This window comes from Colobus angolensis, unplaced genomic scaffold (assembly GCF_000951035.1).
Source record: "Colobus angolensis palliatus isolate OR3802 unplaced genomic scaffold, Cang.pa_1.0 Scaffold343, whole genome shotgun sequence".
Classification (NCBI taxonomy): Eukaryota; Metazoa; Chordata; class Mammalia; order Primates; family Cercopithecidae; genus Colobus; species Colobus angolensis.
Genome location: NW_012116744.1, coordinates 1,581,334 through 1,595,411, shown reverse-complemented (window position 1 = coordinate 1,595,411; position 14,078 = coordinate 1,581,334). Strand labels below are relative to the sequence as shown.

General features: G+C 46.8%; 2 protein-coding genes across 4 annotated transcripts in view; both read right to left on the bottom strand.

The window, feature by feature from the left end:
- ABCC12 (ATP-binding cassette, sub-family C (CFTR/MRP), member 12) overlaps positions 1–438 on the bottom strand; it is a 72,433-nt gene extending 71,995 nt beyond the window's left edge. Inside the window, exon 1 of the mRNA XM_011952600.1 lies at positions 261–438. The gene's annotated coding sequence lies outside the window, so the exon portion shown is untranslated. The remainder of the gene's footprint in view (positions 1–260) is intronic.
- A 10,918-nt stretch (positions 439–11,356) lies between these two features.
- The window catches only part of ABCC11 (ATP-binding cassette, sub-family C (CFTR/MRP), member 11), an 84,819-nt gene continuing 82,097 nt past the window's right edge, over positions 11,357–14,078 (bottom strand). For all 3 annotated transcript variants that reach the window (XM_011952596.1, XM_011952595.1, XM_011952597.1), the window contains 2 exons: positions 11,938–12,102; positions 11,357–11,808 (listed from right to left, as the gene is read on the bottom strand). In XM_011952596.1, coding sequence (XP_011807986.1) covers positions 11,716–11,808; positions 11,938–12,102 — 258 coding nt within the window. In that variant the 3' untranslated portion in view covers positions 11,357–11,715. The remainder of the gene's footprint in view (positions 11,809–11,937; positions 12,103–14,078) is intronic.

The following is a 14,078-nucleotide window of genomic DNA, read 5'->3' as shown; positions in this document are numbered from 1 at the left end:
CAGAGATTTTGAAATCGTGTCTTGGCATTTCTGCCTTTTCTTTTATGATAACGGGGGCTCCAAAAGTGGAAGAGGGGCTGCCTTTCTTCTCGGAGGCTCAATCCTGCTGCCTCCCACTTGGGCAGCCCCATTCAGTGGTGTCACCTCCTCCCCTCCCCACAGCCTGTCCTGGGGATGAGAGACAAGGGCCCTTGGGAATAAATGGTGGTCGCAAATTGCTATAGGGAGAAGCTTTACCTGGGCTGGAAGTGAAGCTTTACCTGGGCTGAGGACGAGAGGGAGGGGAGGAGGGTCAGCAGTCATGAGGCTCAGAGCCTGGCACCTACTGCCCAGGACTCCTGGGCCTCCTTCTCCCCAAGGACCTCAGATTCAGCTTCTCTTGTCCCACCTGCCTGAAGTCCTCCTCTCCAACTGCCCCATTCAACTGCCACTCCCACCACACCTGAGAGGGAACTCTGGGGGACCAACATTCCCTCTGCCCATATTAAAGGGCTCTTCCCTCTCCCAGGATGGCCTGTGGCCCGGTTTGGCTCTTTGGTGACAGTCAGAGCCTGTGCATGAAAGCACTGTGCATGGTCAGCCCTTCCCTGGCTGTCGCAGCACATCCTTGTAGAAGAGAAGGAGAAAAATCCTCTCTCCAACCCTCATTCTACAGACGAGAAGCCCAAGGAACAGAAGCCTGTCCACGACTGGCATAGGGCTGAGACCAGCACCCAGGTCCCCTGAGTCCCACTCCAGGCTCCTTCCTGGGAGAATGCATCGAATTTCCTACGCTGTGTTCCTGCAATGAAGAAGCAATTTTGGGATCAGGGGAAGAGAAGGCAGGGGGAGGGGAGGATAGAGGGGTAGGGGAGGATAGGGGTAGGGGTAGGGGAGGGCAGGGGAGGGGAGGGGAACGTAATCTTCAAAACAGAAAATCTCATTCATTCATTCCCCATTCATTTAACGAAAAAGAAAAGGGTAATTTCAGCTCAATTTGTCTTGAAATGAATGGAAGGTAAGTCTGATACCGGCACTAGCAGCTAGCCCTTGCATAGAAAAGTTCCCTGTGTGTCAATCTTGGAACCCTGCACACCCCGAGCGCAGGTATGATTCCTGGGACCCCTTCAGCGCCTGGCCCAGAACAAGCGCCCGATTTCAGGTGAGCCTAGCCGAAGGGTTCCACAGTGCTCAGCGAGCCGGCTGGGAGGAAGCAAACGCTCTAAGTGCAGAAAAAAACAAATCTTGGTTCCGCTTTAAGGGTTATTTAGACACCTTAGAGGACCCTCCCCAGCCTCGCGCACTTGGATTTTATAAGGAACTTGGCCGCTGCCTTCTCCTGTCCTGTGCAATGCCGCCCCCTGCTGGCTACCTTCCGGCTCCGCCGCTTCCTGGACATGCGAATTCGCCGCCTTTGCCCGACCTGAGTTCCCTTGGTACCTAGAGGGACGTGGCAATGGAGGGGGGCTGTGGGCAGATGTGTAGGAAAATGGGTCCTCCCAGGAAGGAAGGCTCCCTGGCCTGGGGAGTGAGCTAGACCGACAGCAGTTTCCTTACACGTGTCCAAAGTCCCATTTAATTTCCCTCCGTTCTTTCCTTCATTAATGAAAATTACTGCTAATAATATCACTTGACATTTCTGGAAGGCCTTTGTGTATCACAAAATTCCTTATCCTCTTTATCACCTGATCTTCGCAACAACCCCGGGGGTCTCATAAACACAGCAAAGACTCGCTTCCACAATCTTCCAAACGGAGTCAAGTGCTATCAAGTTTATGGAGGAAGAATGCCCATCAGTTTTCCTCCATCTCCATGAAAGGCCGGGCGGAGACGGATTTCCACCCAGACAAATGGTATTGGGCGCTGCGCAAGAAGATTGGTTGGCCTAGCAGGAAACAGAGTGGAGAATGATGGAGAGGGACTGTACGGTCTGTATCCAAGGAAGTCCTTAGGAAAAGACCAGACAAGCTCCTGCTCCAGGCAGAGCATGGACTCACCCACGGTCAGGGACCTGAGGCCCAGTCTGGGTGTACACACGCCTGGGGGTGGGGCAAGATATTGCACTGGAATACAAAAAGAAAAAAAATAGAAATCCTTTTCGTATTTTTCCTCTTCCTTTAAAAATTCTATTTTAGCTGGGTGCAGTGGCTCAGGCCTATAATCCCAACATTGGGGGGCTGAGGCAGGCGGATCACTTGAGCCCAGGCATTCAAGACAAGCCTCGGCAACATGGCAAAACCCCATCTCTACTGAAAATACAAAAATTAGCTGGGCGTGGTGGCATGTGTCTGTAGTCCTAGCTACTTGGGAGGCTGAGGTGGGAGTATCACCTGAGCCTAGGAAGTCAAGGCTGCAGTGAGCTATGATCATGCCACTGCATTCAGGCCTGGACGATGAGAGTGAGACCCTGTCTAAAAAAAAAAAAAAACACCTCTATTTTGTATACAAAATAGTGTACACAAAATTGTGTACAGTGATATACATGTGTAGGGGATAAAAAGTGTGATACTTTTCCTCACCAGTCATATGGGTCATGGCTGACACTCTTGTAACAGAAAGCAGACGAACAAAAGGAAAGCATAACAACTTTACTTCATCAAAGTTTACCGTGACGTGTGAGTCTTCAGAAATGAACACCAAAAGGCTCAGGAACAACCGTCCATTTTTATGCTTAGATTTAATGAGGAATTGACAGTGGTATAGAAATGTGATTGGACAGAAAGTTCTGATCGACTGTAATGGACCGAGGTAGTAGGATGGGGACCCAGCAGGGCCTGTCTGTGCAGATTCTTCTTGACCTTTCTGTGCAGCATTCCTTCTTTCTAGGTATGGGGCACGACCCCTCTGGAATGAGAATCTTAGGACCTACTCTCAGACAAAGTTGGTCAGAGAATTTCTTTATGGCCAGTTCCTATGCAGAAGGGTGGGGGAAGGTTTGAGTCATACTTTTAGGTTTTATGAGTGGCTTTGGGGGAAGAATTTCTATGACTCACCTTGGGGAAGGGGAACTCTGGTTTCTATGACTCATCTCAGGGGAGAAAGAGGGGCACAAGGGGTACAGGAGGGCAGGAGAAGGTCAGAGAGAACTTGCTTCTGAGGTCATCCAAACTCCATCAGTTCAAAGTACTCAGCCTGCCAAAATGCCATACTTTGGGGTATTGTTGTCCGAGCCCCAACACATGTCCACCCTGCACATCCCTTGTAAATAACTATGCATGCATAAATCAGAAGTCTGTGTGCTCAAACACCTGCGGTGGTGCTCCGTGGCAAGGGAAAACTGGTGCTCAATGGGAAGGGAATTTTCCCACCTCTGGGGTTCTGCGGGGTCTCTATTCCAAAGTGAGGTGCTGACCGGGCATGGTGCCTTACGCCTGTAATCTCTGCACTTTGGGAGGCTTGGGCGGGCAGTCCACCTGAGGCCAGGAGTTCAAGACCAACCTGGCCAACATGGTTGAAATTGCATCTCTACTAAAAATACAAAAATTAGCCAGGCATGGTGATGCACACATGTAGTTCCCAGCTACTCAGGAGGCTGAGGCAGGAGAATCGCTTGAACCCTGGAGGCAGAAGTTGCAGTGAGCCAAGATTGTGTCACTGCATTCCAGCCTGGGCGACAGAGCAGGACTCTGTCTTAACAACAACAAAAAAGTGAGGTTCTGTCTGAAAAAAGAAAAAATTAGAGAGGAGTGGGGAGACAACGACAGAAAGAGACAGATAAGAGAGACAGAGCTGAAAGTCTTGGCCCAAAGGCCCCAAGAAGTGCTCAGAAATCAGTGTGTGCAGTTACATAGAATCAATAGCTTATAGTGGCTAAGAGTGGAAACTCTGGAATCAGATCTGTCCTCAAAATCTCTAAATTTCAATGTCATCAACTACAAAATGAAAACACTACCCTAAAAGCATTGTAAACTAACCGAGGATTAAAGTGGATCATGGAAGTGAAGTGCTTAAACACAGTGCCTTAAACAGAGTAAACACTCAATAAATGGTAGCTATTGTTTGTGAATAATAATTTTAAAATGAGCAGGATCTCGCTAAAAGTAAGAATTCTACCTCCTGGGTTGCTATCAGAATCTGTCTAGTAGAAATACACTGAAGTCTCTGCTAAAAGAAGGGGTTTGGGTTTTTCACTTTATTTGCCTAATGAACTAAGGCGAGAGATATAAAAGGACTATCAAACAAAGCGGATGTCAAGTGATTTTGAAAAGCAATTTGGAATTTGCATGGACTTTTAAAACAGTAAGTGGAAGAAATAAATGTAAGTAAAGCAATAATAGGATTCGTGAGCCAGAAATACATGCATGCAACAGTCAGAGAACAAGCCCTCTAATAAAGAACAAAAATATTTCACAGCCAGAAAATGTGGGTGCTGGCCTCAGCTCCACCACTTACAGCTTAAAGACCTGAGTAAGCCCCTTGGCTCAGAGAGCTGAGCCTAGGAATTAAAACCTGCCCCCAACACAAGAAAGAATTCTCAAAGAACCCATTCTCAGAATCAGGAAAACTATGCTAATTGCAAACAACTAAATTTTCCATTTAAATGGCTGGGTCACAACAATCTTGTAATAAACCTATTTCTTTCTTTGCATGGGCTGTTAAGGAGCTTAGAGCAAAAACTCAGCCATCTCTAGTAACTGTACACAATCTTATGGCATGCATTTATATGCAATTATATGCGAGGAAGTGCTCTGTTAAGTCTAAATCATGAACACACCCCAGATCAGTGAAGGATACTGATGTGTGAGGGGAGAAGGAGGTGGGGAGCATTTCAGTGAATGCCACCGAGAGGAACTGAGACCCTCAAATCAGAACAGAAGTTTCCAAATCAGTACGGTTCTCTCTAGAGTTCGATGCCAACCATGAAGTATCTGGGAACCAAGGATTGGCAAGGAACATGGTTATCAAGTCAGCAAAGTGTACTCCTCTTTGCTCTGATGAAATGTAGTTTTGCACCAATGCTACTCAAAGATGCTGCACTGGATGGCAAGCTCTGCATGAGGGGCCATCAGGCACTAGAAATAGAACTTCCGTGAAGGGGCAGCCTCTCTGTCCCCCTGCTCTAAGCAGGCCATGTTGGCTGGTTTGGGGGTGAGGCCTTTATCCCCAGCCCTCACTACTTGCTTTGTCCTTCTCGTTTTCTTCCCTCTCCTGTTTTATTTCGTTATTTTATTTTATTTTTGAGATGGAGTTTTTCTCATTGCCTGGGCTGGGGTGCAGTGGCTCAATCTTGGCTCAGTGCAACCTCCAGCTCCCAAGTTCAAGCAATTCTCCTGCCTCAGCCTCCCTAGTAGCTGTGATTACAGACACATGCCACCACACCTGGCTGATTTTTGTATTTTTAGTAGGGACGGGGTTTCACCATGTTGGCCAGGCTGGTCTCGAACTCCTGACCTCAGCTGATTAATCTGCCTTGGCCTCCCAAAGTGCTGGGATTACAGGCATGAGCCACTGGGCCCAGCCCCCTCTCCTGTTTTAGATTCGAGTTCTAAACCAGCCTATTAAAAGCCAGTGGTGTGGTTGTGGGCAAGGTATCTCCTCTGCCTGGGACATGAGTTTCCTCCAGAAAATCAAAGAGCTGAGTTAAATGCAGGTTCTTAAATTGTTTGTGTGCCATGGACCTCTTTGGCATTCTAGTATATTCTCAGAAAAAGTATTTCTACGTATGAGATGAAGTACATAGGATTGCAAAGATACCCAATTATACAGAATGCGCTTATCGTAATATGTATAAAACACAGCTGAATATTGTAAGATATATGCTTCTATATTGATGCACTAAGTAATGTGATCTAGCAGAAGGCCTAATGACTATTATAATATCAAAGCATTGATGCATATAAGTGATATTTTGAGACATCTGAAACAATTGAAATGAGATTTGAGAATATCGCTGATTTCTATTGGTAGCAAGGTCACAGATATTGCTAATAGTATCTATTTGTTGCCCCATCAAGGAAAATACCAAATTTCAATTTGTAAAAATAACGATGTCATTTTTTTCCCATCCAAATTCATAGGTGCCCTGAATCTAGCTAAGAGGTCCATGGACCACAGGCTAAGAGTAGCTGGACTGACGACTTCTAAAATTGCTTCTGACTCTGAAGCGGTTGCATTCCACAGAATTTTCTAAATGATACCAGGGGACAGATTAGGGGACATTTAGGATAATGGGGTGAAATTTTACAATCTTAACAGCTGGAATCAGAGGGTGGGAACCGTTTCTGTTTAGCGACTGCCTTGATCTGTCTCTTGGGGCAGTCAGAGACACCCTAATGACTTGCTTGGCAGGAAAGGGCATCAGAAGGAAGAAGTAAACTGCTCTGTGTAAAACGTGTTCAAGAATTGGGAGGTGGGGGCAGGGAGAACACAGAGGGTAATTAGAGAACCAGAAAGGAAACCAGAGCCAGAGCAGGCAGAATGGTGAGGGACTCCTTAAGAAAGCAGATGGTTGATATTCAGTTGGAAGTTGTTGACTTGCTGTCAACAACTCTTCTGACCCTGCATTTCATTAAAGTGGTCTACAAAGGAAATAAGGAAAAGTGCTGAATTCTCCTGCTAGGTCAATGCAGTGGAGCAAAGGAGAGGATGGATGGCCTAGTGGGATGCTCAGGAAGGCAAAGTTAAAAGAGGGCATGCAAATCAAAGTGCCCGGATGCACAGAAACTTTGGGAAGCACATTCGCATGGGGGCCTGGACCCTTCCTGTCTAGATCGTATGGGACACGTGCTCTCAGCTAACCTCTGTGTTCTCAGAGCGCGGGCCAGAGACCAGCAATATCAGCAACATCTGAGCCTTGTTAGAAGGGCAAATTCTTAAGCCCAACCCCAGATCTACTGGATGGAACCATATGAAGTTGGGGTCCAGCAATCTGTGTCTTGCCCTCCAGGCAATTTGGATACTCAAGTTCAAGTTTGAGAACTTCTGCTGTCCGGCGTTATTATTTCCATCATTGCATTCCAGTGTCCCAGTCCCCAGAGAGGTGTATGCAGAATTTCTCCCAGCACTCAGCCTTGGGGGACCCGCTCCCAGCCTGGGGATAAACACTGCCCCTCACTTTGCACTGGAGGGAGCTTTCAGTGCCAGAAAAAGCTCCCAGCCATGGGGAGCTCCCTGCCCCTCCAGGCAGCCACTCCCTCCTGGGACCTTTCCAGTGACCCAAACGTCCATGCCTTCTAGGCTGGGGGTGCCCTCTGGAGTCCCTTTGCTGAAAGAAGCCCTTCCGGACCGGAAAGACTGAAGTCTGAGTCTTCCCCTCTTCCTGTTGGTGACTTGCACAGCATAGTGCTCTGGCCACCATGGAAGTTGGTCTCTGAAGACTGCTTATTTACCAGTTTCTCTTAGAAAATCGTCCAGGGCTGCAGACAGAGGGCGGGGCAGGCAGGGCCAGCGTGACTGTGGCCTCCTTTGCTCTGCACATCGGCTGCTGTCACTGTGGACCACACTGTTATAGGAAAGGAGCCCCAATCCAGACCCCAAGAGAGGGCTCTCGGATCTCGCGCAAGAACGAATTCAGGGTGAATCCACAGAGTAAAGTGAAAGGAAGTTTATTAAGCAAGTAAAGGGGCTGGGCACGGTGGCTCACGCCTGTAATCCCAGCACTTTGGGAGGCTGAGACGGGCGGATCACGAGGTCAGGAGATCGATATCATCCTGGCTAACACGGTGAAACCCCGTCTCTACTAAAAAAATACAAAAAAACTAGCCGGGCGATGTGGCGGGCGCCTGTAGTCCCAGTTACTCGGGAGGCTGAGGCAGGAGAATGGCGTAAACCCGGGAGGCGGAGCTTGCAGTGAGCCCAGATCACTCCAGCCTGGGCCACAGAGCCAGACTCCGTCTCAAAAAAAAAAAAAAAAAAAAAATTAGCTGGGCTTGGTGTTGGGCGCCTGTAGTCCTAGCTGCTCGGAAGGCTGGGCAGAGGAATCACTTAAACCCAGGGGGTGGGGAGGAGGGGGTCAGGGGTGGCGCGGAGGTTGCAATGAGCTGAGACCGCGCCACTGCACTCCAGCCTGGCGACAGAGCAAGACTCCATCTCAAAACAAACAAAAAAAGCAAGTAAAGAAATAAAAGAATGGCTACTCCATAGACAGAGCAGCTATTCCGTAGACAGAGCAGTCCCGAGAGCTGCTGGCTGTCCACTTTTATGGTTATTTCTTGAGGATATGCTAAACAAGGGGTGGATTATTCATGCCTCCGCTTTTTAGACCATATAGGATAACTTACTGACGTTGCCATGGTGTTTGTAAACTGTCATGGCACTGGTGGGAGTGGAGCAGTGAAGACAACCAGAGGTCACTCGCGTCACCATCTTGGTTTTGGTGGGTTTTGGCCGGCTTCTTTACTGCATCCTGTTTTATCAGCGAGGTCTTTATGATCTGTATCTTGTGCTGACCTCCTATTCCATCCTGTGACTTAGAATGCCTTACCATCTGGGAATGCAGCCCAGTAGGTCCCAGCCTTATTCTACCCAGCCCCTATTCAAGATGGAGTTGCTCTGGTTCAAATGCCTCTGACAACATCACCCCAACTCATGCACAGACTAAGGCCTCTAGAACCTCTAAGTGCTAAAAAAACCATGACCACCTCTCCACCAGTATGCAATTGAAAATAAAAATAATAAACCATCAAATAAATACAACAAAGCACAACAAAAACCTGCATTCTCTCATTACAATTATTTTAGTATTATTTTTGAAAGACCAAATACCAATTTTTAAATGTTTATCTTAAAACATTTCTGAAACCTGAAAAGGTGAAAAGAATTATTAAAAACCAAAGCCTCATACACTCACCACTCAACTTAAGGAATAAAATATTACCATATTGGCTGGGTGCGGTGGCTCACACCTATAATCCCAACACTTTGGGAGACCGAGGCAGGCAGAGCACCTGAGGTTAGGAGTTCAAGACCAGCCTGGCCAACTTGGCAAAACCCCATCTCTACTAAAAATACAAAAATTAGTCAGGTGTGGTGGCATGCACCTGTAATTCCAGCTACTCAGGAGGCTGAGGCAGGAGAATCGCTGGAACCAGGAGGCAGTGAGCAGAGAGCGTGCCACTGCACTCCAGCCTTCGCAACAAGAGTGAAACTCCGTCTCTCTCTCTCTATATATATATATATGTACACACACACACACACACACACATCTATGTGTATATGTGCATACATAGATATGTATATATATATGTGTGTGTATATATATATAAAGCCAATTTGGTTAAAAAAACTAACAGTGTTTTTCAAAAAATTCTGCTTTATTGCTGCTCAGAGCCAATGGTGCTCACATTTTGCTGCTGGAGGTGGGGACAGGGGCAGATGGGATGGGGCCCTGCACACTGAGTGGAAATGGGCTCTATTTCCTGTCCTCTGACTCCAGGGGTCAACACTTTTCTGGCTAATTCTATCCGTGGATCCGCCCAGCTCTGAAGCCCAGGGGGCCTTCACGCATTTTTGGGAGGAGGCTGCCATCTGCTGGCTGCTCAAGGAAAAGGCGGCAGCTGCATGTGGCCTGAGGAGGGACCTTGCCTGGAGTGTCATGGAGACATCCCAGCGTGTAGAGAGTTCCCTCACCCGTGACGTGGGCAGTGTCCCACAGCAGCTCTGGGAAGGGACAAACTGGGGAAAGAGAGTCACCCTCAATGGGCAGATGACCAGCTGAGCTGTGACGGGATGGTAGCACATGGGGTTTCCAGGGACAATTCAGGACCCAAAAAAGAAAAAAGCCAGGACTGGGGAGAAGGGAATAACAGACAAAAGGTTTTTTAAGAAAGATAAACCCCCTAGAAGGAGAAGCAGGTGCCACTAGAGAGTCCAGAATGGGGAACAGAAGGTTCAAGCTCCAGGGCACTGGACTTCCGTTCCGTCCAGGGATTGCATCAGCCCCTGTAGTAGCTCATTCCCACGGGGATTTGTCTGCTGTTCTCTCTGCCTTGAACATTCTTTCTTGCCCCAGTCCCCTTCCTCGGAGTAAATGTTTGTTCAGTGCTCGGGTCTCAGTAAACTATGCCCACACTGCCTCCAGGAAGTCCCCAGGGGCTGCCTTTTCCTCTGCACCCTGTTCTTGCCTATAACCTCAGGTAGCCCTGTTCTGGATCAGCCTGCTTGCTTGTTTACAGTTTTACTGTTTACTTACCCTCAGGAGATTCCAAATTCCCTGAGGGCAGGGACGACATTGCATCCCCAGCACCAGTGCAAGCAAGAGAGTGAGAAACCTTGGTTTACTAAATTGATTTTTTATGGCATTTTTGGAAAATCAGACATCATAATCTGGAATAGAAAGGAAAGTACTTTGAAACATATTTTCCCCAACAACAAAGTCTCCCCAGAAGTAAGGTGAAAATGATTGCCTTTTCTATTTATCTATAACCACATGTGGAGGGTGGGGGAGTGAGAACAAGAAAGAGAGAAAACAAATTATTTTATTTTCAGTTGTCATACGTTGTAAGTTATGCTGTCCTTCAGTAAACAATCATAGTAGACAGCTGCTATTTGGGGTCTGGCCAGCATCCATAGCCATTCTTCCTTCAGGTAGTAAGAGCATCTCAATTTTACTTTGGCAAAAAAACCTCTTCTAGTCTCCATCTATATGATCCAGGGCAGCAAATCCCATCCCCAGGCCCAAGTATGGGCACGTGGCTCAGGCCTGGCAAATCACGGTGTGCCAACAGCCTAGCACATGACTGGTCAGGAACAAGCACATGACCCAAGTTGGCCCAGTGAGATTTTACCCTGGAATCATTGAGGCAAGAAGACCTGGGGGGTGCCGAGTGTGTAGGACATGAAACTGGAGCTGCAGGCAACCATATTGCCACCATGAGGCAAGAGAAGGTCAGAAAGTGAAGCCAAACAAAGGAAAGCAGAGCTAGGAGAAGAGAAATGGAGACCTCAAGACAAGCATCTTTTCATTCTGGCACCCAACCCTGAACTTTTTCTATACCTTTCTGTTACAAGACCAACAAACTCTTTTTTTTTTTTTTGCCAAAGTTAGTTTGAAGGAGTCTCTTTTCCTTGCAACTGAACAAGTACTAGCTAACATAAAAAGCAGAATGAAGATGGCTGGGCACAGTGGTTCATGCCCATAACCTCAGCACTTTGGGAGGCCAAGGCAGGCCAATCACTTGAGGTCAGGAGTTCGAGACCAGCCTGGCCAACATGGTGAAACCCTGCCTCTACTAAAAATACAAAAATTAGCCAGGCATAGTGGCACATGCCTGTAATCCTAGCTATTCAGGAGGCTGAGGCAGGAGAATTGCTTGAACCCGGGAGGCAGAGGCTGCAGTGAGCTGAGATTGTGCTACTGCACTCCACCCGGGGCAACAGAGCAACACCCTGTCAAAAAAAAAAAAAAAAGAGAAAGAAAGAAAGAACAAAGAAAGTGACTTTTCCTTAGTTTTATTTTTTACAAAGTCAGTACAGCATTTGCAACACTTCTAACACAGATCAGAAAACGATAAGCTTTTACCTTATTATAAAATTATTCAGCCTATAAGTTAAAAGGAGAACCACACGATCACTGAATCCCATGTCTCCGATGGTGCTGGGGTTCTAAGGCTTTGAGAGCCATCAAGTAGCCTGTTCCAGCGTTTCCATCCAGCAATCCCCACCCCTCCTACATTTACCCCTGCTTCCAGGAGAAGTTATCATCTCCGAACAAGAAGGTCGCAGACTGTGGGCCCCGGAGCTGCACCTGTGTGAACCTCTGAGCTCAGCCACCAGCCTCCATGAAGTCTCCACATCTCCTTATCTCAGTGAAGAAGTGGCTGTGGCCATGAGGGCTGCGAACAACGACCCAGGCTTCTTCCGCAGGACCTCCGGCCGATCAAACTCTACCACCTGGAGGGCAGAGAAAGGTGAGGGGAGGATCAGGGCACAGCTGAGCTTGTGTCCTTGGAGGACTCAAAGGCATCCGGGGTAGCAGCCTGAGCCCTCATCCTCCCACCAGCCCAGGGATGCAGGCTTCACCTTTCCATTGGCCATAACCAGGATGCGGTCACAGTTGAGCACGGTGGTGACACGGTGGGCAATGATGAGCACGGTGCAGCCCTGGAAGGCTTCACGGATTGTGCGCTGGATCAGGGTGTCCGTCTCCGTGTCAATGGAGGCTGTGGCTTCATCGATAAGGATGATCTGATGAATACAAAACAGGGGTGAAGACATCTACTTCAGGCCCTACAGACCTGGGTCTTGTCCTGGTTTACCACTAATTCACCAGGGCCCTTCCTCTCCAGGTCTCCATTTCTTTAGCTGGGAAATGCGAGAATGGTGCTGAGTGCAAAGTCCACTCTGATTGCTGATTATCCATTACCTTATGAAGAGAACGTTAGATCTCAACCAGGAGCAAACTGCATTTTGGTGGCCAGAGAATTAAGTTCTTGGAAATGAAAATGGCCCAGTGGCAACTTCTTGTTTAATTAAAGTGGAGCAGTGTTCTCCAAGAAGGGGCAGGCACACACCCCAGGAGGTACATGAGATGATTTCTCCAGCATATGGATAAACACTATTTTTAGTTTAACATTTTTGTATTTATTTCATTAACGATATGCATGAGGAAACTGTAACTCGCACTGAAAGTATGATTTCACAAATGCCACTGCTTGGGATGAGGCTGTTTTTAAAAATGAATTTCATTAGTAAATCACAGGGTAGGTGGTACCCAGAGATGATAAAAATCATAGAGTAATGACTGAAATTTGGGAAGCAATACAGAGGAAGCCATTGCTGCACCAAATGGCTATGTAATTGAAATACGGAAGTGTGAAGTGAAGAAAGTACTACATGCACATTGCAAATTTGTTGTTCATCTCTCGGAAGAAGAGGGGGGAAAGTCCTACCTCTTCTGAAATTTTCCCAAGCTTTGGGTCCCACTGAGCTCTTTTCCCACAGCTCTGACAGTTTGCACCAACATTTTTTGCATTTATCATTAATTAACATGTGTGTTAATTAATTTATTTATCATTAATATGTGTGTGTGTGTGTGTGCACACACATATGTGTGTGAGTATGGAGGAGGTGTGTACATATGCATGCGTAAGTATGTGTGTACATGTGTGTGCTGCCTCACCTATGTAAGAGAAGGGTTGCCCCAGGCTATCCCACATACTCAAACACCTGAAATTATGGACAAAATATCCAGAAAGCTTCTAGAAGCCCTGTTCCACCAAATTTTTAAAAATATGCAATTTTGCAGCCATAAAAAAGAATGAGTTCATGTCCTTTGCAGGGACATGGATGAAGCTGGAAGTCATCATTCTCAGCAGACTAACACAGGAACAGAAAACCAACCACCACATGTTCTCACTCACAAGTGGGAGTTGAACAATGAGAACACATGGACACAGGGAGGGAAACATCACACACTGGGGCCTGTCGGGTGGTTGGGGACAAGGAAAGGGAGAGCACTAGGACAAATACCTAATGCATGTGGGTCTTAAAACCTAGATGATGGGTTCATAGGTGCAGCAAACCACCATGGCACACGTACACCTAGTAACAAACCTGAACGTTCTGCACATGTATCCCAGAACTTAAAGTAAATTTTTTAAAAAATGCAATTTTGCCCTGGATCAGCATCTGTCATCCAATTCCCAATTCTAATAAAGATAAAAGAGATGTCCTGCATCCAAGTTTTTAAAAGAGTACACAGTAGGCAATTTTAAAATCAACAAGTTCTAATGTGTTGTGTTTTTCTGAGAAAAGAGAATCATCATTATGTCTAGTTGGAGACCATTTCAGCTCAGATGTAAGGAATCCGGCTATCAGGCAGCCCAGGCTGTGAATCTCATCTACCATGCCTCACCCACACCACAAATACATGTGGAATGGCACTCAGTGAAATGAATAAGCCCATTTTGCATTAATTTTTGTATAAGGTGTAAGGAAGGGATCCAGTTTCAGTTTTCTACATATGGCTAGCCAGTTTTCCCAGCACCATTTATTAAACAGAGAATCCTTTCCCCATTTCTTGTTTTTGTCAGGTTTGTCAAAGATCAGATGGTTGTAGATGTGTGGAAATAATTAAGAAAATGTGGCACATATACACCATGGAATACTATGCAGCCATAAAAAAGGATGAGTTCATGTTCTTTGTAGGGATATGGATGAAG